Below are 27,685 nucleotides of genomic sequence, written 5' to 3' on the forward strand. Positions count from 1 at the left end.
ACTGTACACCGCCAAGAAGTACGCAGTGCCTGCCCGGGAGGCCCACTGCGTGGAGTTCCTGCAGAAGAACCTCCGGGCGGATAACGCCTTCATGCTGCTGACGCAGGCCCGGCTGTTTGACGAACCACAGCTTGCCAGCCTGTGCCTGGAGAACATCGACAAAAACACGGCTGACGCCATCGCCGCAGAGGGCTTCACGGATATTGACCTGGACACACTGGTGGCCGTCCTGGAGCGGGACACGCTGGGCATCCGTGAGGTGCGCCTGTTCAGTGCCGTTGTCCGCTGGTCTGAGGCCGAGTGTCAGCAGCTGCAGGTGACGCCTGAGAATAAGCGGAAGGTCCTGGGCAAGGCACTGGCCCTCATCCGCTTCCCACTGATGACCATCGAGGAGTTTGCCGAAGGGCCTGCACAGTCAGGCATCCTTGTGGACCGCGAGGTGGTGAGCCTCTTCCTGCACTTGACCGTCAACCCCAAGCCCCGTGTGGACTTCATCGACCGGCCACGCTGCTGCCTCCGTGGGAAGGAGTGTAGCATCAACCGCTTCCAGCAGGTGGAAAGCCGCTGGGGCTACAGTGGCACAAGTGACCGCATCAGGTTCTCGGTCAACAAGCGCATCTTTGTGGTTGGCTTTGGACTATATGGCTCCATCCATGGGCCCACAGATTATCAAGTGAACATCCAGATCATCCACACAGACAGCAACACGGTGCTGGGCCAGAATGACCCGGGCTTCAGCTGCGACGGCTCCGCCAGCACTTTCCGAGTCATGTTCAAGGAGCCGGTGGAGGTGCTGCCCAACGTCAACTACACAGCCTGTGCCACGCTCAAGGGCCCGGACTCCCACTACGGCACCAAAGGCCTGCGCAAGGTGACCCACAAGTCGCCAACAACGGGGGCCAAGACATGCTTCACCTTCTGCTACGCGGCCGGGAACAACAACGGCACATCCGTGGAGGACGGCCAGATCCCAGAGGTGATCTTCTACACCTAGGCGCCCAGACCCCACGTGGGCGTGAGGTCAGCAGCTCGAAGCCGCCTGAGACAAGTGGACCACCCCGCCCCACACCAGCCCCGGCAGACTCCCCACACCGTGTCCACCCCTGGCCACGTTTCTGGGCGTCTCTGTGGTGGTGAGCATGGCTGCCTGTTCAGAGGAGCCAGGAGGTGGCCAGGCAGGCAGGGCTGTGAGACATCCCTCAGGACCGGGGGTGAGGGGAGCCCCTGGGTGTGGCGTCCCACCCACCACCCCTGCAGCTCTGGGCTGCCTGGCGGTAGGACCATGTAGGCCGTCATTTTGTTTGTGTAACTGCACATGGCAATGCATCTTGATTCCCCTTTATTCACCTGGTAGGAGTAAGGTGTGGGAGGGCCTCTCGTGCGTTTGATTGGGATCTTCTGTTCCTTTCATTCTAGTCTGTTCACTGGGGGCGCTCAGGCCACGCTGAGCTCGGGCCTCAGGATGCAGACCTGAGCCCCAGGGGATAGGACCCTGGGGGTTTTGCACCCCTCAAGGTCCTACAGGTTAGCTTTCCTGCCAGGCTCCTCCCAGCCCTGCAGCTGAGGGCACAGGCCTCAGCAGGTCTGCTTGGGAGGGGCAGTGATGTGGGCCAGCCATGTGGTCACGTCCCCCATTGGCTCATGGGGCTCAGGGGGCCCTGCCCATTTGCCCACCTGTACATACTGTCTCCCTACCCCATCCAGCCCCCAAGTAAGCGCTCTGCCCAGAGGTGCTGGAGGGCACAGCCCCTCCCTTTACTCCCAGGTTTTCCCCATGTATTTCTGCCCGTGATTCCTTCTGGAAACTGTGTTCTCCCTGAAGCCATGAAAGGTGTGCCCTCCTCATCCCCCCCCCCCCCCAAATGATTTTTTTAAATAAAGGAAAAGAAACACACACACACACAAAAAATGCATTATCAGGGTAACCTAGTTTCTTTACCACCAGGCCCAGGTCTGAGCTGGCTTAATGATAACATTTACAGGGTATAATTGTTTATCTTGGGATGTCCAAGGGGCAGAAACTCTGTGAACTTTCCCACTTATTCGAGTGTTACAGATAATAGCATTACTGATATTACTTTCCTCAGTTATTATTGAGCAGAAAGTAGAAGGAAGTGACTTCTTTATACTGAACAAGTTAGTTTTGGGGCCAGGGTCTCAGACAGTGGAATTGACGCTCCTTATTTACATGTTTGCAACCAGCATCACTGACTAGGCAGGAGCTGATGACATCTGCCCATGGCATTTGGGTGCTGAAAGACATGGGCAGATGTCATCTCAAAAGGGGCCTTGTAATCCAATGTCTATGCCCATGAAAGTTCATGAGAGGGCTCAGAGACCAGGCCTCGATTATCGCCAGCTGCCCAGAGATACTCGTGTTGATGAGAATGGCCGTATCACTTGGCTATTGCTATCTAACAAGCCATCACAAAGCTAGTAACTTCAACAACATTCCCTGAGCATTCCTTGGTGATTTTGCCTGCACTCGCTCATCTGGCTGCATACAGTTGGCAGCTGGATTGCCCTTGGCTAGAAGGTCCAAGATGGCCTTACCCACATATCTGGGGCATTGCTGGGGACACTAGGAAGAATGGGAGCTCTCTGTGTCTCTTCAAGACTCTAACCTGACCTATTTAGTTGGCAGTTTTCAAGGCCTCTTAGGGCTCAGGCTTAGAAGTCACATAACATCACTTACACAGTATTCTGTTGGTTAAAACAAAACACAGGGCTAGCCCAGATTCAAAGAGAGGGGAGCCCTAGCCAGTTTTGCTCGGTGGATAAAGCGTCGGCCTGCGGACTGAAGGGTCCCAGGTTTGATTCTGGCCAAGGGCACATGCCCAGGATGCAGGCTCGACCCCCAGTAGGGGTTGTGCAGGAGGCAGCCAATCCCAATGATTCTCTCTCATCATTGATGTTTCTATCTCTCTCTCTCCCTCTCCCTTCCTCTCTGAAATCAATAAATATATATTTTTTTTAAAAAGAGGAGTGGGGGAAATAACTGCCTTTGAATGAGAGAAGCCACGTGTGTGACTAAGGATGGGAGGAGTTATGGGGGCAATGTTTTCAGACCATTTTCCCTAAGAGCCAAAACTCAGAAAAGGGTCTTTGAGGGAATTTAACTGGCCAGCAGAGCCAAGGCCAGGGGTAGAAGCAAACCAGAATCACAAGCCTGTGAATCCGCTCTGGGTTTAAGAACAGAGGACACCTTCCAGAAAACATTGAGTCATCGGTCCCATGCCCCATTTCCAAGGCCTTATGTCCAGCTCCACAAAGCAAACCATACAGATGGGGTCATGATGCCAGACCACTGGGCAATGCATTCCACTTTCTGTCGTACCTCTCCTTACTCACCACTACCTTCTCTTTCCCCTTCAAGTGGCCGGGCTTTGGGAACACTCTTCAGAGGAGCCCACACTTGCTCTGCCCTCCCATTTGAACATCTTTGATTTTCTGGCAATAGGAGGGAGTCGAGTTTTTGAGCCCAGCAGTCTAAAAGTGGGTGGGAGTAAGAATACCAGGAGGTACAGGCGAGCTCTGAGCTCCCTTTGGTTTCCTGGTGATGCATATAGTGTGGAAGTTAAGAACTAGGTCTCTTGTCTTAAAGAGAGTGTGTGTGTGTGAAAACAAATTTCTCTTCTCAGTTCTTCAGAGTAAAAGGGTAAAGCCGGCCTATATTACTTTGCCAGAGCTGCCATAACAAAATACCACAAACTGGAGAGCTTAAACAGTAGAAATGTATTTCCTCACTGTTTTGTAGGCTGGACGTCCAAGATCAAAGTACAGGCAGGGTTGGTTTCTCCTGAGGCCCCTGTCCTTGGCTTGCAGACAGCCTCTCTCTTACTGCCTCTTCACATGGTGGAGGTTGTGGCCATGGTTTGTTCCTCCGCGGTGTCTCTCTCTTATTAGGACACCAGCATATTGAATTAGGGCCCCGCCCCAATGGCCTTTTGAAAGACCTTACTTATCTCCAAGTACATTGAGGGACTAGAGGTTGGGACTTCAACATGAATTCAGGGGGACACAATTCACACACAAAACAGGGCCCCTCCCCTTCCCATGTGTTTCTGTGTAACGGGAGCCATTTCAGAAGGGCACTCTCCCTGTTGGTAATGGATTTCTGGGGTCCCTTCACCCTGCTCTGTGTGGCATTTTGAAGTGTTTGGGGGAGTAAATAATTATTTTAGTTTTTTTGTTCTGAAAGTCTTTAAAAGCCTTGTTCCTTCTGTTTAATTTTCAAATCAACTGGCCTTATTCCCTTCAAGAGATTTCCTTGGAAGAGAGGGACTAAGCAAGGGGCCTTTGCCACTCCATGATCACCCCGAGTTGGTGTTCTTGGAGCTTCATAAGATTCCAGGCACCCGAGAAACGCCTGGATCTTGGTTTTCTTTGCAGAGCTGGTGGGGGCCGAGGTGAAGAGAGATCTTGGACTGAGCACACTTTGCTTCTATCACCAAGACTTTCTCCCTGGCAGATCAGCTCCGCTTGCTAAACAGACAGCTCAGCCAGAAACACTGCCCAGACACCTGCGGTTCCTGCCTGGTGGTCATGGTGGTGGGTGATCCCTGGTAGACCCTGGCACGTCTGTGCACTGGCCTCCAGGTTGACCCAGAGCTGGTGAGAGCTGAATTTAAAATTGTCGGGATTATTTTGTCCTCAGGCTGCTGGCTTGCTTCTGAGCGCAGGCATTCAAACCTCCCCTGACCCTGTTGTGAAATGCTCTCCCTCTCCCTGGAATGGGAACAGCAGTTCTAGGAATTCCATTCTTGTACTTTTGCTGGGCCTCAAGTCCTGCTCGGGGGGGAAGAATGCTTCTGCCAGGGGAGGCCCAGGGGGAAGTGAGGGATGAGCTCGTCTCAACTTACAGGAGTCGCATCCAGCAGCCTTTGGAACCCGGGCGGGTACTGTGGGGAGAGGGAGGAGGAATGAAGGCAGGCCTGTCTCTCAGGGAACATCCTGTTCTGGCCAAACACTCAGAAGAAGTACTGAAGACCCCTGTGATTTTTCCAGTTGCCAGTGCGACTGCCTTGCTAACCTTAAACAGAGGTTTGTGTTTAGGACTGGAGATAGGACAGGCTGGGCCCGCCTCTGGATGTCTGGGTGGCTGTGGGGGGCAGCCTTTCTAAGTCTCAGTTTCCTGTCTATGAGTTGAGGGTAATGTATCTCCCTCTTTGGGGGACGCATGTCAGGCTGTGAGTGCAGGGTCTGGCCCACAGGCAGGCAGTGATGACTGATGGTGATAGCTGTAGTCACCTTACCTGAAAAGCTTAGCACTCATTTATGCAATACTGTACTGGCTGCAGGGGCCCTGGCCTCCAAGCAGCTCCTGACCTGCTTGTGTGTGCTCTCCTCGTTGATTTTCTTCTTTTCATAGCAGTTGTGTGGTTTATTCTCACAGATGGTTTTTTCTCATAAAAGGAGTCAAGACACTCATGATCTTCTTTCATCTTCATGATGCTCCTGTGAGGTGTGGATTTTGTTAGTAACCTCCTCTGAGAGCTGAGGAACGAGTCAGCCCTCGGAGTCAAGGGGCTGGTACATGGTGGGCCCAGGTCTGAGTCCAGGCCTCGTGCTGTTTGTACCACTTTAAGCACCTGCCAACAAGGAGATCCTAAAAATAAATGGCAGCATAACCGAGCTGGAACAGACCCCAGAGATTAGTGATAAAGCCTGGCTCCGGGTTCATGCTTTAAAAATAGCTCCATGAGCGTAATCCACAACCCTTGTTTACAGGTGAGGAAACCAGACCCTGGGGGATGTCTCAATCAGTATATACCTTCAAGCAAACTGTCCTCACCACTGAGAATGTCTTGGAAAACATACCGTTCTTGTATTTGGTGCACATCTGGAGCTTAAAGTCCCAAAAGACACTGGTTACCAAACATGCCAAAGCCAGCGGTGGTCCTCGAGGCATGTTTCTTTGAGGCATTTTTCTTTGGGCCCAAAAAGGACGGAGGAAGCCTTCCGCTCCCCACAGGTCTCTTTCCCGGCTTGTTTTCCTCTCCCTTGATTTGTCCCAGCTTTGACCGTCTACTGGTCCTCGGTGTGGATGGGACCAAGTAAATGGTGAAATATGTCACCTGAAGCCATACAGGTCATAATAGCTAGGGTTTGTGTCTACCACTGTTCTAATCCACACAGTAACCCCCTAAAGTTGGCACTATCATCATCATCATCATCCCCATTCTAGAAGAAGAAACTGAGGCGCCAAGAGATTGAGTAATAACTTGCCCAGAGTGGTGAGAGCTAGCAAATAGGAGAGCTGGGTTTCTAACCACCAGGCTGTAGGAAGAGCAGCAAGTATTCATCCTGAGATGCTGCGCCCACCCCCTCTCTCCACAGGGCAGGGAACTCCTGCAGCCACTGAACTTCTGTTTCCCCCACACAGGCTTGTACAGAGATTCATTTAAAAAGACTTTCAGTTAGAAAATAGCCTCAGTTCTTCTCTACAGGCAGTTCAAGACCAAACCTTGAACTCTGCCTCCCCCGAACCCCCACCCCCAACTGGATCCCAGCTACACCAGTGTGAAACATGCTTTGAAATGTGGGGAATCCACCTCTGTCCTCCTGCCCTGCTGGGGGGACAAGGTTCTGGGTTCCCCTGCTCTGCACCTCCAGTCTCTCCAGTCTATGTCATCCCCAATCCACCTCCCCTATTGCCCCCTCACTTTGGGGCAGTGCAGAATTGTTGGTTGTTTGGGGTGATGGATGTTTCTCTGGCTCAGGCTGCCTGGAAGTTGGAAGACAGGGCTGATGGGGGGCTTGGTATCTTTGTCCCCACTGGCACACACAGGATAGATCTCTCCCCTCTCCCTCTGTGGTCCACACACACACCTCTGCTTTTAGACTTCACACAATTGACTGCATTCATTTGTTTACAGGTCTTTCTCTGACTAAATCATGAGTGTCTGAGGTCAAGAAGCTCTTACTATAGCTAACTGTTGCTTGTATCCCTAGTGCCTAGCATGGTGCTGGTACAGAGGGCTTCTGTGGGTAAATAAATGCACTCCTACTTTTGGGACGTAGAATTGAACAAAGGTTGCTAATGTGTAGGTGAGGGTTAACGCTTGTCCCTGGGTTGCATAGTCCCCATCCTTGAATACAGGATGTGGGGGTCAAGTCTAGCGTGGCCAGGGGCCAGTACACACCAGCACAGAGAGGTGAGCTCACCATGCCACTTCTCCAGCCCGGCAGAGGCCCCTGGGCTTTTGGGGGGGAGTCTACTATTTTAATCCTCACCCGAGGATATATTTTTAGTTGATTTTTTTTGGAGAGTGGAGAAAGTGAGGAGGGGGAGGAGAGAGAGGAACATCGATGTGAGAGAGATACATCAATTGGTTGCCTCCCACATGCACCCCAACCAGAAATCAAGCCTGCAACCCAGGTATGTGCCCTTGACTGGGAATCAAACCCAAAGAGTCCGAGGGTCGTCACTCTAACCACCAAGCCCAACAGGCCAGGGCTAACCAAAAAAGTTTTGACTTGACTTACTAGAAAAGGAAATTCAGACCCTATATCCTTATTTGTTTGCTTATTGTCCTTGTATCCTTATTAGAATTTTGTATTTTAAAAAATGCTCAATGTAAAAGATGTTCGGTTGTTTGTTTTTTGCTTTAATCCTTATCTTACCCCCCAGAGGTAGCCAAACACAAACCACATACAGTTAGTTCTGTGACTCTTTTTCATACAGTATATTGTGAGCAATGTACACTTTTCTTCTTCCAAACAGCGGCTGCACAGGCAGCATTGCACTGTAGGTCTGTCCCATGATTTATTGAACCTGTTCCTTAGTTTAAAAAAAAATTAAAGGTATGTGTGTGTGTGTGTGTGTAATTATACTAGAGACCCAGTGCATAAAATTCATGCATGGGTAGGGTCCCTAGTGGCTGCCAGCCCACTTCCCTTCCCCACCCCCTCCCACCATGGCCACCACCTCTACCGTCGGCCCCACCCCCTAGTTGAACTCCTGGTCAAACTCCCTGTTGAGGGGACAATTTACATATTAGGCTTTTATTATATAGGATTATTCTGTCTACTTTTGTATGTGCTTGATTTTTTCATAATAAAAGTATTTTAAAGTTACTGTATGTAAATATTTGTATATGTAAATAGTTAAAACTCAAAAGTACTAAAAGGCTTCTAACAAAACAGCAACCTCTTGCCTCTCCCACCCCATCTCACCCTTCAGAAACAACTAACAACATTTTTCAAGTCTTTCATTTATTGACTTGCTTTTTTGATAGATGATAATTTATTGGCATGTATACACCACCCTTTCTGTCCTCCCATTCTCCCAATATAATTATATCACAAAATTTTAAAAACACATATTCATTACTTTTATTGCTATGACTCCATGAGCCAAGTAGAAATGGAGTTTCTATTTTTTACAGCTTAAAAACAATTGCTTCATTTAAAAATGTGCTTAGTTTTGCCCGGCCGGCATGGCTTAGTGGTTGAGCGTCGACCTACGAACCAGGAGGTCAAGATTCAATTCCCAGTCGGGGCACATGCCCAAGTTGTGGGTTCAGTCCCCAGTGTGGGGCATGCAGGAGGCAGCCGATCAATAATTAATTCTCATCATTGATGTTCTATCTCTTTCTCCCTTCATCTCTGAAATCAATAAAAAAATATATTTTTTAAATAATAGCAATAAATAAATTTAAAAAAATGTGCTTAGTTTTCATTCAATAAATCTTTCCATGGCCTCTAGCACCTCTTATTATGGTTTTACACACACAGTCAGACTTCTCAATTTATGAGTCCATTTTCCCCCAAACTAATTCAGTTTGGCTTCTCTGGACCGGCCACACAGCTATGGACATAGGATTCCCTGAAGCCTCTCATCTTTCTCTAATTTTGGTAGAATACATCCCCCTATAGCTTTCTGAAAATATCTCTATTCTACTTTACTTGATTAGTTGTTGGCTGGGTATAAAACTCAGTCAAAACAAATTTTCCCTCAAGCTTGACACAATGGCAAGCTTCCAATGTTGCCATTAAAATTTTGGGGACCATTCTTATTCCCAGTCCTTGTGTGCACCTGTTGTTTTTTCCCTCTTTCCGCGAGATTTTGGGACTTTCTCTTTATCCTTGGTATTGTGAAATATCATGATGAACAGTAAATTAGTGTTTTTAATTAATTGTACTAGATACTAAATGGGCATTTCATTCAGGAAAAAACTCTTTTAATTCAGGAAAATCCTCTTTCTTTTTTTCTATTTAAGTAAATTCCTTTCATCAGTTTCTTCTCTCTTTCCTGACTTCCTATTATCCAATATTGAATCTCTAATTTATCTTTTGGCCTATTTTGATCTCTTTGCCTTTCTGTTCTTTAAAATCTTCTGCTTCCTTTATTGTTTCCTCCTATTAATTTATTCAGATCTTTCTTTCAATATTATGTTTTTGTCAGAAATGTGTGGAGGCATTTGGTGGTTTATATTTAAGAGTAAAGTGCTCAAGAGCTGACTGGAAGCCCCTAGAGCAGCCTGTGGGTCGCAACCCCTTTGGGGGTCGAACTACCCTTTCACAGGGGTCGCCTAAGACCATCGGAAAACACATACATAATTACATATTGTTTTTGTGATTAATCACTATGCTGTAATTATGTTCAATTTGTAACAATGAAATTGGGGGTCACCACAACATGAGGAACTGTATTAAAGGGTCGCGGCATTAGGAAGGTTGAGAACCACTGCCCTAGAGCATTCTGGAGACTGGTGGCTCAATCTGGTGGCTAGCTGAGGTTTTTTCCCCTGGGGAACCCCCTCTCCAAATCAGTTTCTGTAGGGCTTTATCTTTACTCACTATCCTGCAGCAGGGGAGGGGATTTGAGGCTCACCATTCAGAAAGTCAGCTTTAGCTTAATTTCCCCTCCCTCCTGGGGTGAGGAGCACATGGCAGCCCTGCATGTTATCAGCCCCATCCCCTTTCCCATGATGCTTCTAATCCCTGCACCTCCCTGGGGTTCTCTGGGGCGGCCCCAGTTGCTTCACGTTATAACCTCCACACCCCACCCCTGCATTTAGGTGTCTCCTTTTCCCTCTCTGTTAGCACCATTCCTCCGTTCACCTTCTGTCTTTATATATTGTGATTTGGGAACAGCTTGAGCCTCACCTGCATCCCAGCTGGAGCCTGTGCTTCTGTTTCTTAGTGTTTTACATGACTTTTGAGAGGAGCAGCAGGAAAACTGCTGGGCTCTGCCATCTTGAAGCCTGTTAGATCCTCAAAAACTCTTGTTTGTAGAAACCTAGTGGAGTTGGGTCATTTCCCCAAATATGGAGAGAGGACGTATTCCCTCGGCTAAAGAGGGTTGTGCGGAGACCGCCTGGTGTGATAGCCACACTCCCCAGAAGACCTCACCTGACAGCGCCCTCCAGCACTGCTGCTCGGGGGCCTCACAGGGACCCCCTCTGGCATCCCCTCTGGTGTCCATTTCCTGTCCCTAAAGGCAGGCCAAGTCCCCAGCACCAGGAGGCCACAGCAACCTTCCAGCCAAGAGCTCCTATTTTTGACAATATGGAACTGTGTGTGTATTTTGTTTACGTTTTCCTCATCTCTGAGAGGTGTAGGGAATTTCCAGAAGATCACTGTTAACCGAAGCTGTGTAGTGGTGAATCCCATGAAGGGATGGAAGGGAAAAGGCTTAACAAGCCCAAGCGCTTTGTAGGAAACATTCCCACCACATTGATCGGTAGCTTCCGTTCCTCATCCTTCCCAACTGAATCTGAGGTGGCTTTGTGGTCTCTCTCCTTCCCCCGCTTGGTGCCTTGTCAGCGGGCTTTCTGAACACCAGTGTCTACCCTCCGCAGCTAAAATGCCCTCGGGGTGGGTGTCTTAGATGCTACCTCTGCCATCACTTAGTTTGTGGGTTTTATTAGCACAAATGAGGGTTTGGCAAAAGTAGGTTTACGGTTGTGAGTATGTGAAACACAGAGTTCATTCACGTATTATTATTGATTAATTATTGTTTTCCATACAAACAACTGTAAACCTACTTTTGCCTCACCCTGTATTAAATTATATCCTGTTATGTATTAAAAGGAAATTTGATACCACCCACTATATATGGAAAACCAGATTCGCTTGCCATTAATAGAAAGTAACTATAAAAAGAAATATAATGACAACAAGACAGTTTAAAATTCTAGCTGGATTCCCCTGGCTGTGGAAGGCTTTGAACCTGAGGCCTGCTCTTGGTTGAGAAGGGAGCAATCGGCAAATGTTAATGAGCTGTTATATTACTGGTGCTTCCGAGGGGATCAGGAATAACCTCTCACTGTTCACTGTCGTTTGATGGATCAGCTGGGTCTCCCACGAGGACCCTGAGTCCCGTACTTTATAAAACACCCCTTTTTAAGTATCACAGGATGGGTCCAATATGTTGTTTTAGGATAGTGAATGATTCCATAAGACGTGGTCCCTACCTTAGGGTGACACTTGTGAAAGGAGAACAGAAAGAAAATGAATGGAACTCAGACCATCTACAAACCTTGAAGTGTGGTGGCGCCTCAGAGCAATGGATAAACCGGTGCCAGGGACAGAGCAGGCTGGCACAGGGAGGTGGACTTAACAGGAGACCCTTTTGTGGGCCATTCCTCTCCACAAAGCCTAGATGTTCTCATTTCTACTAGTTGGGGAATGACTTGATTTTTTTGTCCACACATTTGTAAAATGGAGTGAAAGATCCTGGATACCCCGTGAGGGTGCTGTAAGGATGGGATTGAAAAGTGAGTAAAAAAACACGCCTTTTCCACCGTGGGACATGATTGTCCAAGTAATAACACTGAGCTCCAATGAGGTCAGGGCTTGAGGGAGCGAGCACAGGGTGTGCCAAGCTCTGAGCGGAGAAAGGACGCAGTCAGGTGGCCAGTGGGCCCCTTCTTCCTTCAGTGCCCCTCGTAACGGGGAATCAGGGCAGTTTGGTGGCAGCAGAGTCCTAGGCACCTGAATAAGTCTCGTTCCACTTTATAGGTCTGTCTTTTTTTAAAACATATTTTTAAAAATTTATTTTGAGAGAGAGAGAGGGGAAGGGAGAAGAAGAGAGAGTAAGAAACATCAATCGTCTGCCTCCTGCACCCCCCTACTGGGGATCAAGCCCACAACCCATGCATATGCCCTGGCCGGAATCAAACCAGTATCCCTTCGGTGCACAGGACGCCACTCACCCTGGCGATAGGAAAGGCTTTTACAGGAGGACCTGCTGCCTGTGCTGCGGCCATGCCTCAGAGATGTGGAAAAATGAGCAGGCAGGGGGTTCAAAGTGGCTCTACCAGTGTCCCTGTTCCCTTCCAGGTACCAGGATCATCTATGACCGCAAGTTCCTGATGGAGTGTCGGAATTCACCTGTGACCAAAACACCCCCACGGGACCTGCCCACCATTCCGGGGGTCACTAGCCCTGTAAGTGACGAGCCGCCCACTGAAGCCAGCCAGAACCACCTGCAGAACAGCCCTGAAGATAAGCCAGCAGGCGGTGAGTGGCCGGGCTTGGCCAGGGTCTTCTTTGGGATGGGCATGTATGTGGCCTGAGAATCCTCGCCACTAGGGGGAGTTCCAGGGAGGGACTGATGGTGACTGTCTCACCTGTGGAGCCGCTCAGAGTCCAGAGGGTGGGGGGTAAGGATTGGGGGAATGGTGGGGAGAACTTTCATCAGTACCAACTTTCCCCATGAAAGGGGCCCAAGAACCACAGAAAAGATGATTTGGCCTCATCAGTAATCTAATCAGTGGGGAGTTTGATTGAGATGGAAGAGGCCCCACATAGCAACTTTCCTAATTGTGCCCCTTTATATAATTGTTCCTAAAGCTACACCTTGTATCCGCAACACTAGAAACACATCCACCATATTCATGTGCAGGAGACGACTTTTCAAAGACATGGTGTACTTGTCCTCCAGGAAATTACATGTCTACAGGCTCAGAAAGGCATCCAGGATGCCTTCTGTCAGGGTATCATCCACTAGTGGATTCTTGATGAATAGTAGAAACGCAACCAGTTATTTGCAGGTTTGCCATGGGGTCTCTAAGCCCTTCTGATCCCTCCTTCCTTCCCCCCAAGTCATCAGAACAGCCCCCCTGGCAGAGGTGTGTGTGAATGTAATCTTTGTGGCACCGTGACTGGCTCATCAGAGTGTCTAAGCTTTCCCACTATGGGAGGATGCAGTGTAAGCACTTATAGACAAACGGAGTCAGCCTGGGACTCGCCCGCCCTTCACCCAGAAGGCAGTACACCAGGCCCGACAGGAAGCAGCTGGGACCTCGGGCTGGGCTCGCTCTGCTGACAGCAGCAGAATCCATCTACCAGGAGCCTGCAGGACATGAATCATAATTACCTTGGGAACCCCACAGCCCAAGACAGGAGACAGTTGCCTTGCCTTTCAGGCTTGGAGAGCAGTGGAAGGGTGGGAAGAGACACAGAGAGCGATGAGGACGGCACCGGGTAGCGGGGTTTCCTGCAGTGTGTTAAAGGATGGAGAGAAGGAGGAACAGATTCATGTGGCTGGTGGCACGGTGCCTCCTACCCCTACTTTTTGCTTCAAATCAAAGACTGGAAGTTGAGGGTGGAGGTGCAACTCCTGAAGTTTCTCTAAAAAATATTTCTATTGATTTCAGAGAGGAAGGGAAAGGGAGAGAGAGATAGAAACATGATGAGAGAGAATCACTGATTGGCTGCCTCCTGCACACCCCACACTGGGGATCAAGCCCACAACCTGGGCATGTGTCCTGACTGGGAATTGAACCTTGACCTCCTCCTGGTTCATAGATTAATGCTAAACCACTGAGCCATGCCGGCTGGGCACTCCTGAAATGGTTAAGTCACCATTACCTGAAGGCTGTCCTTTGTCCCCACTTGCATATTCTCTTATTTCCCAGTTTCTAGAGCTGCTCTGGCCATAACAAATGCAGGGTTGGCCCAGTGGTGCCCCAGGCAGCAACCTTACCCACAGTAATAACCTAGTAGTTTCTCACAGCTGTGATGGGGTGTGATGGTAAGGGAGGGACATCATTTTTCATTTTGCTGAACTGGATGTAAGAAGCCAAGGCTCCTGGTCTTGGACCCACATATTTGTGTTAATGTAACCAGAAGAAGAGGCCAGTTGTTTCTCTGTGGGGCTAGAGCAGGCATCTTACTATGTAGAACCTTGGGCCTTGCCCAGGAGATGCTGAATGAGGCAGTTCCATTAAAAAGAAAACCTGCAGCATGAATGCCTTGGAAATTTTAGTGGAAACTGAGGGCAGTGAGTGGCTGAATTATTGCAGGGTCAGGCTATTCCATGGGCATTCAGAGTGTGCTGAGTGGGTTATGGTATCATTTTCTTAACCAAAAGTTGGGACACATGCGCCAAAAAGCTCTATGGAATAATTAAGGAACATTTTTTCTATGAAATTGTATTTATGTCAATTCACAAGTAATCATTCATTCTTATAAAAAATAATAAAAAGTATTCAAAATTCAGGACTATCACCTCTCCTATGGGAGACCTGGCCTCTGTGCTTTTGGGATTGGGGAAGAGAGCACAGCTAGACAGGGCACCTTCAGATCGATGTTTCCAGGAATACCTAGTGTAGTCCTGCCTTCTCTCCATTCTCCTTGGCAACATAAATCTGGCCTCTGCTCTTCTTGTAGGAACACCAGAATGAAAAGATAACACATCTCCCTGGCTTCTAAAATGTCAGTTCTAGTGGTTGAGCGTCAACCTAGGAACCAGGAGGACACAGTTCGATTCCCAGTCAGGCTGCGCTTGGGTTGCAGGCTCGATCCCCAATGGTGGTGTGCAGGAGGCAGCCGATCAATTGGTGGTTCTCTCTCATCATTGATGTTTCTATCTCTCTCTCCCTTTCCTTTCCTTTTTGAAATCAATAAAAATATATTTTAAAAAATAAAAATAGCCCTAGCTGGTTTGGCCGAGTGGATAGAGCGTCGGCCTGCAGACTGAAGGGTCCCGGGTTTGATTCCGGTTGAGGGCATATGCCCGGGTTGCGGGCTCAATTCCCAGTAGGAGGCGTGCAGAAGGCAGCCGATCAATGATTCTCTCTCATCATTGAAGTTTCTGTCTCTCTCTCCCTCTCCCTTCCTCTCTGAAACCAATAAAATATATTTTAAAAAATAAAATGTAAAAATAAAACAAATGTCAGTTCTACCAATCACCATTGCTCTGTCCTTTCTCTCACCAGGTGAAGAGTCACAGTTTGAGATGGACATTTAAAGGACCAGCCAGCAGATCGAGCAATGCCTCTGGGCCTCTCTGGCCCTTCTCCGGAGAAGAGTCACATCGCCAGTTACCATCCTGGGCAGGCATTGGGTGGGGGTCGACCACCCCAGTCCTCTGCTCCCTCAGTCAGGGCACCAGTCCCCCCTTCCTCTTGGTGAACACCAGCAGATACCTCTTTGTGCCTCCATTCATGCAAGAGCTGGCACCCCAAGGGGAGTGACTTTCAAGAGCACACACCCTGCAGCCTGGGGCCAGGAAGTGGACTTGGAGGAGCCCTTCTGATGACCATCGGCTCTCTTCCTCTGAGGGCACACCACCCCTTCCTTAAGTTGGTGTGCTTGGGGAAGTCCCCCTCCCCGACTTCCTCAACAGAGGAAATAAAAGCCACCTTTGCCCTTGGGCCAAAACTTGGCCCCTGTCTGAGCTTTTTTCTACTCCATGGGGATAGCTAACACCAACTACTCTGCACAGGGCATGTAAAGCACTTTCCTATACATTATCTCCTTCAATTCTCATGCTGATCTGTGACGGAAGTAGAGCAAGTGTCATCCTCACTTTACAGCTCGGAAGTCAAAATCACACACTAGCAAAATGAGAGATGGGACTGGGTGTGAACTGCGCCACTCTCCATCTCGTTTTTCAGTGGTGGGCGCCACCTCTTTTCTGGGCTTTGTTTCCTAAGCCTGGCAAGTGACCTGTCACCTTCACTCTGTGCTTCGTTCATGCAAGAATCAAAGGGAAGAGCTGAGCCTTGGCCAGTGTAGAGCCTCTTCGATCCATGTGCCCCTGATATTTGTTGAGTGGTCCCTTTGTGTGAGCTGCCATTAGGGATACAAACATGAGACAAGCCCCCCCCCCCCCTCTCACTCTCTCTCTCTCTCTCTCTTTTTCACAAGCTCTCTGCTTTACCATTTCATTGAAGCATACAATTTACCCATTAAGAAAAGTAGCACAAAAGAGATTATATAGGATTAGTTACCAGCAAGTGGTCCATGTAAATGGAGGTGACATTACAGCTGGTCCTGAGAAGGAGCGGGTTGGGCGGAGGCAGGGGCCCAGTGTTTCCGGGATCAGGTGGTCTTATGGATTCAGGGTGTGCAAGGACAGGACATCAAGTTGCCTGCTTTGGCCAGAGCAGGCAATTTATGTGATTGGAAATGGCTTTTATAAATGTCTAAAAAAGGCCAGATCTCTAAGGGACTCCAAGCAGATGTGGAGGAGCCCTTCTGAATGATCTGGCTCTGTAAGCACTTTCCTAGACATTATCTCATTTTTTATTCTCATGCTGATCCTGTGACAAGTAGAGCAAGTGTCATCATTTTACAGCTTAGAAGACCAGCTCAGAAGTTAAAGTCACACACCAGGAATGAGAGATGGGCCTGGGTTTGAACTGGGTGTTTGCTGAGAAACAAGGTGTTTCTCATCATAGGCTGGGGGTTGATGGCCTCTGGCCAAGAGGCAGTGGCTGACATGGACTTGACAAGCTCTGTGCTCATAGCACTGGTCCATCTGCTGTTTGGGGAGAAGCAGGCCTTCGTGGCCAAGTCCCTGGCCTGGCCTTTTCTGTAGCTGAGTTGGAGGCCCCTTCCTGCAGCTGGAATCCATGTGCCTGGTGATGGTAGGTGGAAGGGCCCAGCCACAGTGGCCTGTTGACTCTAGGCACACAGCATACCCCTTTTTGTATAAAAAGAAAGTGAAATCATGGAGAGACCACCACCACCAGAGCAAAGAACAACTAAAGCTCCAACTAGGATCAAATGAGATCTGATCGGCCTTCCCAATCCCTTAGCTTTTCATTGAAAGCACCTTACTCTCTCCCCTCCTGACCAACCAGAGGTCTTGCCCACATGTCCACATGATCCGATCCATTCCTCCTCTTCTAGGTGCTATATTTCAGGATCCAAGAGACGTAAAAAAAAAAAAAAAATCAGCTTCTCTGACAATAAGAAAATTGTTCACAAGTTTCTTCACTTTCTTCAATCTTTCTCATTGATTGAAAGTATCCTCCAGAAAACCCAGGTATTTCTTGAGCATTATTCTGGCTGGATCATGTGGAATAACAAAGACCTATGACACAGTCCTTATCCTTGAGGAAGTTAAAATCTTAGATACCAGTAAGGCTCCTGTGGTCCAGTGTAAGATCCCAGTGTATGGAGTCTTAAGGCTTCTCTAGAGATACTCTAGGAAACCATCACAGTTTGGCCTGCTCACCCTCTAGCATCAGCAAAAGCACTGTTTGCAGTCAGGGAAACCCAGTTGACTGTGGGACAGAGCCACATGCGATGAACAGGAAATAGAAGTGTTCTAAGCTACGTTGTGTGTTCCCAAGGAGCTGACAACCTGATCTGGAGATGAGAGGTTCTATGAGTAGTAAAAGGACACCCAGAAATGTCATAAAACAATATGTGATTTCCAAGGGTAGGAGGCTGTGTTGATGCCACGAGTTAAGAGAATCAGATTCCAGCAGGATTTTAATTTGGGGAGCGCCTTCCTGGATCATGAATGGCCTGAGGTACAGGGGCCAGGAGAGAAGTTTAGCAGGAGGAATGTCAAAGCTGTTGGGTTTTCCATTCATAAATGAAGAGGCTGAACCAGGTTGGTGGAAATGGTAATAGGCTACTTTGGAAAAGGAGGCTTAGCACTTGGTGAGGTAGGAAGAGAGATGCGTCGGAGATTTCTGGTCTGTGAGTCTCAGGAAAGAGGTCAGAAAGAAATGCCAATTTGGGAGCTGCACAGAGTAAACAGTAAGAAGGGCAAAAACAAACTTTGGGGAATGCTCCCAGTGAGCATGAGTGGCATATAGGGACCTGAACTTCCAGTAATTTTCCAACCTCCACACTACTGTTGGCACAGCTGTGGGCATCCCTCCAGGTCCCAGGGGGTCAGGTGAGCTAGGGAGGAGGCCATCTTTTGACTGGCACCCTTTAGTATGATATTCATCATTGTTGAAACAACTCAAGGAAAGCCCAAGGACACATAGCCAACCAAGAAATCCCAAGGCCTGAAACCAGTACTTCAGGAAGACCTGGGTTCTTTAAAAGACTCGGCAAGTGGTCTTTTCCAGATATATCCAACCTCATTCTGATTTAACAAGCCTTTGTTAAATCTCTTATCCACACCCAGCATGATGCTAAGGCAGTGGTTCTCAACCTTGGCTACACATTAGAATCACCTGGGAATCTTTTTAAAATCCTGATTTCTGGGCCTCATCCTCCAGAAATTCTGTTTCTTTGTTACTAATGTTGTGGCCCCACCCCATAAAAAAGAAACAGAATATCCGGAGGATGAGGCCCAGAAATCAGGATTTTAAAAAGATTTCCAGGTGATTCTAATGTGCAGCCAAGGTTGAGAACCACTGACTTAAGGCAATACAAGAGAATTTCAAGACAAACACCTGAGAAAAAATAATCCCAGGAGGCATGATTAAGTGCAAATAAGTGGAGTGAGAGTGTGACAGGTCAGCAGGAGAGGAGCGGTTGAAGAGTGCAAAGGATACGGAGGCTGTAGGGAAACTGCCTGAGCACAGGTGTGCTGTCTGGAATGAATGTAGTGTGTGAGACCGAAGTGTGCTGGGTAGCACAAGGTAAATTCAGATACCGTAGCTTTAGATTATTGAAACAAAAAGCATTGGTTGAATGAATGCCTTCTGCATTCTGGAGCTTTGCTACAATCTTATTTATGGTCCCCATCACTTAAAGTAGGTGTTTTTATTCCCGTTTTATACATGTCCATGGCTAGTGTATATCAGAATTGGGATTCCAGCTTCTGTCTGTCCAGTATGAAAGCCCATCCTCATTATAACACATAGGTTGGAACTGAGATCTGGGCTGTTTGGAGTCTGAGCAGTAGGCAACTAGGATGTTGGTTAGAGGTATTAGAGCAAGGCAGTAACAGATTGGGGTTAAGGTAAATCCGGAGGAAGAAAGCAGAGTCATTCAGATGTTCAGTGGGTTGCTTAGACTTAGTGGGGTGGGGGTAGGGAGACAAAGGAATGAAAGAAGATTGATAGCATTTTCTCATTTATGGAAGGGCTATTTATTTAGTGCCTACTATGTGCCTATATGCAGGCACTGTTCTATGCACTAGAGAGAGCAATGGGCAAAACTAAGCCTTTCAGAAGCTCGTATAATACCTCTAGGAATTGAAGCCATGTGTGTGATTCCTGTGTTGTGCATGCAGCTTTCATTGCTGAAATCAGAAACCTGGCCTCCTCACAATTCAGTTCAGAATTTAGCATGGCCAACCCTCCCTGCCCCCACTGAGCAGACATGTGCTCCTTGCTGTGGGGACAATTAATCCTGCATAGAAGAGCTCTGACAGGCAGCAGACACCTCTGTTTCTGGAAATAACTTGAGCAAAGCCACCTCAAACACAGCAGATTAAATAGGCATGAGAAGGTAAGGACATGCAGGTTAATTGGGGAAAAGTACAATCCCTAATGATTAGGTTTCCTTGAATGAGTGTGACTTCAACGTATCCTGCAAGGAGAGTGGGAGAGGACACCCCACTGCCAACGTGGAGGGGAATCTTTCCTTCCCCAACTGTTCAGAGACCATAGAACAGGGAAGCCAGTTTTAAAGGAAGCCCTTTGACCCTGGCCTGGTAGTTCAGTTGATTAGAACGTCCTCCCGATACACCAAGGTTGTGAGTTTGATCCCTGGTTGGGGCATATACAAGAAGCGATGAATGCATAAATAAGTGGAACAACAAATACATGTTTCTCTCTCTCTCTCTCTCTCTCTCTCTCTCTCTCTCTCTCTCCCTCTCTCTCTCCCCCCCCCCAAATACTTCAGGAAGAGCTGGATTTGTTAATAGACTCAGTAAGTGGTCTTCCTCAGTCTCTAATATATATATATATATATATATATTTCATGTTTAGTAATACATTTTTTATTGAAGCATAACATACAGGAAAGTGCACGAATCAAAGAAGTACAGTTGAAATGAATTTCAAACTGAATACACCTGTGTTGAAATCAATATATATTTTAAAATAAAATAAAGGAAGCCCTTTGAGCCGTAGCCCCTTACTCTTAAATTCTCAAGAGGAATGAAGGTTAGTTTCTAGTTACAATACTCAACATGGTGCTGCCTCCTGCTGGAAGCGTTCCTTAAAACCAGGAAGGAAGCATACATCTCAGGAACAGTTATTCCATTCCATTCGTTTAGGAGGTGAAGGAAAGCGAAGGATGCCACATGCATTCTAGACCCGAGCACACTTCTCCACATTTTCTCAAAATTCGCAACTGGACCCTCATACTGAGAGGAATGCTGAGGGAGCTTTGCTGACAGGTAACCAGAGGGGTATTGCAGGCAGAACCAGGGCGGAGAACACTTGCATTGCTCCCTGGTGTGGGTCAGGCTAATTAGAGCCCCGCCTCCTCCCTCCAGCCAAACAGCCATGCATAGGGCCATACTGCCCTCTGACCCTCAATTCACCAGGTGGCTTTGTTCACCACAGAACTCCACCTAGCATCTGAGTTTACCCTTTTAGGACTCTTCTCAACTCAAACTCCATCACTAGTTTGCATTTAAATCTTTTCCTAGTCACTCCACCCTATCATGGGAGAAGCAGGATTGCCTTCCAAAAGGATTGTGGGGGCTCTGAACTGATAAAAACGCCTCTCTTAGCCTATAGGGCAGGTTCAGATTTGTATCCGTATCATGGCTATGAATGTAGTCACAGGTAATCCCCCAACTCCTGGATAGTTGCAGCTTCTGAGCCCTTCAGGAACCACCAAGAAGCCCATCCACCGCTGGGTTTCCTTGCTCCCCAGCTGACAAGGGACATTTACAGTGTACTAGAAAGTTCTGACATCCTCCATAGCGGCATTGACACCCTAATACTCTGTAAGCCTGACGAACTTTGCCACTCTTACTCAATTCACTGATAAATTGTGCTAGTGGTGCTGGACTGATTTGGGGGAAAAGTAGCATGACTTCATCTCTCCTTTCCTCTGTAGATGGCATCTAACCCAGGTCAGCTCTTTTGCACTGCCCAGAGGCAAAAGAGGTTTGTGTGTGGGCACCTTGTGATGTGTGTGTGTCCTCTGGTCCACCACCTCTATCTAGTCAGCCCTAGTTTGGGGAGATCACAAACCACAGAGGAACAAGTTAGCGCTACTAGTTTTTGCTGTAGTCAAGACACAGTTGGAAATGCCACTCAGTCTTTAGACCCTCTGTTGATAGGATTTAGCACCTCCAGCCAGAACCTTCAGCTACTGCCTCCCCGCTCCCTCCTGGAGACTCCGATTCTTTCTTACCTCAGACTTGACAGCTTCCTTCATGTTCCTCCAGGGTTGAGCATGGCCATGACAAACAGGACATTATCAGCCCAAGGGGGAGCTGCAGGTCCTGACCTGTCAGTCAGCTGGCCTGCGTGGGTAGCACTCACATAGGTGCTACACGAAGTGCATGTGACCAGATAGGTATTTGGAAACCGAGTAGGGTGGGTAGCAGCAGGCCCTGGCTTTTGGGCCTACATTATGAAAACTTACATATCTGAATGAGTAACTATATTAATGTTTATGGTTCAGTCAGAATCTTCCTTTTTGTCAAGGAAGGGAAAGGTCATGACATTGCCTCTTCCCGGGAGTCCATCTATCCCTCAATGAGGCAAGCTCACTCTCAGGTTTTCCCTAATTCAAGTCTCTGATAACTGCTGTCTTCTTGACCTTTCCCAGATATTTGGGTTTCTTGTACTTACATGGCTTCATTTATGCTCTGAGTTCCATCACTGCACCTCATCCCCTGCAGCTCCAACAGAACCACCGTCTACCACATCCTGGTCACGAACTGATACGACTAAAGAAGGGAAAATTTTAACCTCACTCCTTCCCTAAGGAACATAGATAATAAACTATTTCTCTTTCACCTGCCCTCTCTCTCCTTGAGGCAACGAAACACAGTGCAGCCCAGGTGACACATTAGAATCACTGGGAAGGTTTTTTTAAAGCTGTCAAAACCTAGATCCCTCCTTTACCGAGCCTGATGGCATTGGCCAAGGGGCATTGTCTCCCCTCCCCGACCCCGAAAAGCTCCCCAGGTGATTCTAATGGATAGCCAGGATAGGGCACTATGTGGCAAGGGAGGGGGAGGAGTGTAGCAAGAAGACTAAAGAGAGAAAAGGAAAGAGTGGAAATCAACCCATTACTATTTGGAATTTTTCTGCTACATCAGCTATTAGCTAAGTGGGGTTAGTTACTGCCTGCTATACCCAAAGCTCTGTTGAAAGGGCCTGCATTAGAGAAGCTAGTGGGGAGGTGAAAGAGAATAATACTCTATTCTCTGTTATTCAAAGCATGCTCCTTAGACTAGCATCCTAGGCACTATCTGGGAGCTGGTTAGAAATGCAAGTCTCAGCCCCCAGCCCAGACCCTGGGCATCTCCAAAGTAGTGCTCTGGCTGCTATCTCGCTAAAGCACACTCAGGGAGGAGGAAGAAGGTCTGCAACTGAGTGTTTTTTTTGTTGTTGTTGTTGTTGTTTAAATATATTTTATTGATTTTTTACAGAGAGGAAGGGAGAGGGATAAAGTTAGAAACATCGATGGGAGAGAAACATCAATCAGCTGCCTCCTGTACACCTCCTACTGGGGATGTGCCCGAAACCAAGGTACATGCCCTTGACCAGAATCGAACCTGGGACCTTTCAGTCTGCAGGCCGACACTCCATCCACTGAGCCAAACCGGTTAGGGCTGCAACTGAGTTTTTAAGTTCCAGAGTTTTCTGGAAAGTTTCATTCACCTTTGAGGGAACAGCAAATATTCACACAAGGAGTGTGGCTGTGGACAGAGAGACAAAATGAACACAGCTTTGGGTAAGTTTTTGGAGTGAGAAGTGATCGAGCAACAATTAAAACTCAGCTCACATATGTCTCTACTTTCCTTTTATTTTTTAATTCCTTTTTTAAAATATTTTTTTTATTGATTTCAGAGAAGAAGGGAGAGGGAGAGATAAAAACATCAATGATGAGAGAGAATCATTGATCAACCACCTCCTGCATGCAAGCCTGCAACCCAGGCATATGGCCTGACTAGGAATCGAACCAGGACCTCCTGGTCCAAAGGTTGATGCTCAACCACTGAGCCACGCTGGCCGGCCTCTCTATTTTCCTTTTAAATGAAAAGAAAATCCTCAGTTCCTTAAAGGTCTGGCACATCTTTTTCTTGCTCAAAAGATGATAGAAGTAGATTAGTTCACTTCAACACCGGTCCTGGGGAAATTACTTTTTGTGGCTTAGTCCATGTATGTGTAAAGCTTTTGAAAATGTGTTTCCTTTTTTTTTTCTGATTATAATCTAATTCATAGAAAAATAAAAAACACTGCAGAAGTATATTATGGAAAGAATAGGTAGTCTCTGTAACTACCTCCATTCCCTCGGAGATAATCACTGATAAAAGTCCAGTGAGCGGAAGTCCAGACCTCTTTTTCTTCATGTATACTAACAAGTGCACAAAAGTTGGATCACAACACAATACTGGAATTAGTGAGGGATGACCAAACGACTGAATAGCAGGCTGCATGGGGTGACCAGGCTGGCATGGGGGGCAGTGAAGGGTGACCAGGCCAGTGGGGGGGGGGGCAGTTAGGGGCAACCAGGCCAGTGGGGAGGGGCAGTTGGGGGCAACCTGGCTGGCAAGCAGAGGCAGTTAGGGGTGACCAGGCTGGCAGGGGGGCCAGTTAGGGTTGATCAGGCAGGCAGCAGATGAGCAGTTAGAAGCCAGCGGTCCCGGATTGTGAATGGGATGTCCGACTGCCAGTTTAGTCCCGATCCCCAGGATCAGGCCTAAACCGTCAGTCGGACATCCCCCGAGGGGTTCTGATTGGAGAGGGTGCAAGCTGGGCTGAGGGGAACCCCCCCTGTGCACAAATTTCGTGCATTGGGCCTCTAGTATTATGAATAAGCATCAGGATTTGTTATGAGTGAAATGATGACCTCATTCGTCCTCATACAAGTGAGCCAAATAGGATTATGGCCATCTGGGTCCACAAAAAAATGTTCTGTTATAACTGAGGACTACTGAAGCATATACATTCACATAAAAACTGCGCGAAGCAAGGTTTCCTGAGGGGGTAACTTTGACATGGGTCTTGATGTAATGGATATGGGTACAAGGAGTGAGGCAGAATCCAGAGGGGGAAAAGTGGGGAAGCAGGCCCACACCTAGAGAGCTGAGGAGGAGGCGGGGTGTGCTGAGAATGGGGGATGCCAACAGGACTGGGAGGTCATTTGCTGGGCACTCTTGACCACTGAGCTGAGTCTGAGTTCTCACTGAAAGGCAGTAAGGAGCTTCCTAAGGAAAGATGAGGTGAAGCAGAGGTGTCGAAAGACTGGCCAGGTGGACTGGAGTAGGAAAGCCTAAAACACGAAGATTCGGTTGTGGTAATCCTGGTGAGGAGATAAAACTACAAATAGCGAGAGGCAGTAGAACTGAGAAGGAACAAGGGAGCAGTTGAGATCTTGCTCCCTGGCATATGTCGTCAGTTTGGCTCAAATAAACTCTTCTTTAAAAAAATTTTTTTTTAAAGGAACAAAAGTGAGAATAGTAGCGAAAAGTGAGGAAGAAGACAAAGAACACTTTTTAAAAGACTTTATTTACTTCTCATTTGAGCAACACGTGTACACTGTTGAACACTTGGAAAATATAGAGAAAGAATAAGAAGCGGTCTTTATAAACCCACCACTCAAGTATAACAACTGTGAGCCTCTGAATGCTATATTTGAGGATGAGAGGAGAATGGGCTCTGTATTTTCACCAATGCCAGGCAAATAATTCAGCTTGCAGCTGTCAGCTGTATCCAGTCAGCTGTCTGGCAAGCTGAGTCCTCTGCTGGGGACAGAGAGCTTCTAAGAATGTTTCTCCTGACTGTCCATCCCAAACTACCTGCCCAGTGCCCTGTTAGTGGTTTTAATTAACTTATCTTCAGAAGGTACCCCGTTGGGTGGATGGATACCTGGCTTTCCCATCCCAGAAATGAAGTCTGGTTCTACCTTAGCCTGGCCCACTTTTGCCCACAAGTTGGCTATGGGAAAGAGGAAGGGAATTCTCCTAAAATCTTGAAACTCAAATATTCTCTTCTCTTACCTCAACCTCTCTCCATCCCAGTTCCTGCCTTCTCATTGGGACTTCTGGACGCTGAATTCTCCAGTTTTTCCTGTGCCTCTGCTCTCTCACATGCCATGGTTAATCATCTGAACTCTCTCTCACTGTCAGCTTTGGTTGCCTTTGATCCTGGCCCTTATTTTATCTGCCTGGCAAAACTGAAAACTAAGATGAATGTTCCCATTCATCCCTGCTATTATACTTATGCAGCTTAGTGCTGCTGGAAGGAAGCATGGAAGGTATAAATTGGAGCCACAATAGATGTGCCGTCTCAGAGTTCAGCCAGGCCTTCACTGCCGGCCACCAATGTTTTCCCTTGGTCTCCTGTTTCCCCTTAATAATTATAAATGTCATCCTTATTCCTTCCTCCTGCTTTCCTCCAGTCTCAGGAGATCAATAGATCCCCCCTCAAAAATGTATACACACACTTTGAATAATTATAAAAGTAGTGTTCATTAAAATACATTTCATTTTCAAAATTGAGCTATCAGCTGTTAAAGTGTGTATACATTTTGGGGGGGGACACCCAGTTATAATATACTAGAGGCCCGGTGCACGGATTCATGCACCGGTGGGGTCCCTCAGCCTGGCCTACAGGGATCAGGCCGAAATCGGCAGTCCGACATCCCCCAAGGGGTCCCGGATTGCAAGAGGGCACAGGACAGGCCGAGGGACCCCACTGGTGCACAATCGGGGCTGGGGAGGGATCGTGGGAGGGCTCCAGGGCGTGTCTGGCCCATCTCGCCCAGTCCTGATTGGCCAGACCCCAGCAGCAAGCTAAACTACCAGTCCAAGCGTCTACCCCCTGGTGGTCAGTGCGCATCACAGCAACTGGTCAAATGGTCGGACACTTAGCATATTAGGCTTTTATTATATAGGATAGGCAATAGACAGACTCAGTTAAGGTAAAGTGTCTTTCTCATAGATGCAAAAAGACAAAAGACAAGCTCAGTTAAGGTAAAAATTGACCCTTGTCATGGAAGATACTGGCCAAGGACATGACTACCCTCCATGACTCACTTTTAATTAGGAAGTTTTAATTTAGACCATCCTATGTGGTTACTTTAGGTTTCTGAGTTTGTAAGCCCTGACATGCAGGCTTCCCCTGAGCTTGTCAGGTTTAATATGTGGCTCCCCGCTCCCCTTTTTAAAATTTTTTTAAAATTGATTTTAGAGCGAGAGGAAAAGAGAGATAGAAACACCTACTAATGGGGATGGAGCTAGAAACCTGGGCATGTGCTGGGAATCGACTCGGGACCTCCTGGTACATGGGTTGACGCTCAACCACTGAGCCACACAGGCTGGGCTATGTGGCCCCGTTTTGGTCCACACGGCTCAAGTACTTTCTGGAATACCTCTCCATTTGGATTTGGCAGATGTTTTCTTTTGATTAGACTGGGGGAATGAATTTAGGGGGGAAATTCCACAGAGATGAAGTGACTTTCTCATTGCATCATATGAGGGGGTAAATGATATCAAAAGGACTCATTACTTATTACTGATGTGTTAACCTCGACCACTTGGTTAAGGTGGTGTCTGCATTTCTCTCCTGTAAAAATTACTATTTTCCTTTTCCACATGTCGTTGAGAAGCCAGTCACTAAATCCAGCCCACACACTCACGGGGAGGGAGGAGTCAAGCTTCACCTCCTGGAGGAAGGTGTATCAAAGATTTTGTGGCCACATTAAAACTTCAACAAATATCTGGGGGGATATACTTAGAATCTGTGTAAGTATCCTGTTTTTTTCTAACGTTTCACTTGCTACTTTTAGCATTTAGCACCAACAATTTATTTTATTACTTTATTTTAGACAGAGAGAAAGAGAGAGGAACATTAATCTGTTGTTCCATCTGTCGTGGGTGGCAGGAACGGCACAGGTGCTAGACGAGTGGGGTCATACTGGACCTGTGGTCAGCAACCTCTGTACTTGCGTCTAGCTAGGAAAGAATTCATAGACTCAAACTATAAGAGAATAGTTATTTGGAAAGTCACAGAGGTAGAAGAAATGGGCTTAGGAAACAAATTATAGAGGTAAAGGGAGGCATGCGTGGAGCTTGGGAGTGAGGAAGCTAATGGTTATGTGCCTGGGGGGATGGGAAGGAGGAGGGGGGAGGGAAAGGTGCTGCTGGAGTGCTCTGGGGAGGGAGAGTGTCCTGGGTCCCCCATCCTAAGGGTTTTAGGGTGGAGATTTTAGGGGAGGGCCCAGGGGAAGGTCTCAATAGAATATTCAGTAGCTTTCCAGGTGGGTCCTTTCATGGTCAAGGTCTCCACTGATTGATTGGTTGGCTCTGCTAGGTTTGATCAAGCAATTGAATCGATACCCCTCCCCCAAGAACTGACTTGGCAGGCCATTTCACGATGGACAATCC

At 47.7% G+C, this 27,685-nt stretch overlaps 2 protein-coding genes across 2 annotated transcripts in view; both read left to right on the forward strand.

Moving 5' to 3' along the window:
- EIF4EBP1 (eukaryotic translation initiation factor 4E binding protein 1) overlaps window positions 1-15,618 on the forward strand; it is a 21,785-nt gene extending 6,167 nt beyond the window's left edge. The window contains exons 2-3 of the mRNA XM_006086228.3: window positions 12,292-12,471; window positions 15,174-15,618. Of these exons, the coding sequence (XP_006086290.1) occupies window positions 12,292-12,471; window positions 15,174-15,205 (212 nt within the window). The 3' untranslated portion in view covers window positions 15,206-15,618. The remainder of the gene's footprint in view (window positions 1-12,291; window positions 12,472-15,173) is intronic.
- Window positions 2-1,861, forward strand: LOC102428037 (BTB/POZ domain-containing protein 2; the record flags this gene model as incomplete). The annotated part of the gene is made up of 1 exon (XM_014453644.2): window positions 2-1,861. A coding segment is annotated over one exon (993 nt), but the record flags the coding sequence as incomplete, so codon positions are not given.
- Window positions 15,619-27,685: the final 12,067 nt, after the last annotated feature.

Source organism: Myotis lucifugus, unplaced genomic scaffold (genome assembly GCF_000147115.1).
Source record: "Myotis lucifugus unplaced genomic scaffold, Myoluc2.0 scaffold_26, whole genome shotgun sequence".
In the NCBI taxonomy this organism is placed as follows: domain Eukaryota; kingdom Metazoa; phylum Chordata; class Mammalia; order Chiroptera; family Vespertilionidae; genus Myotis; species Myotis lucifugus.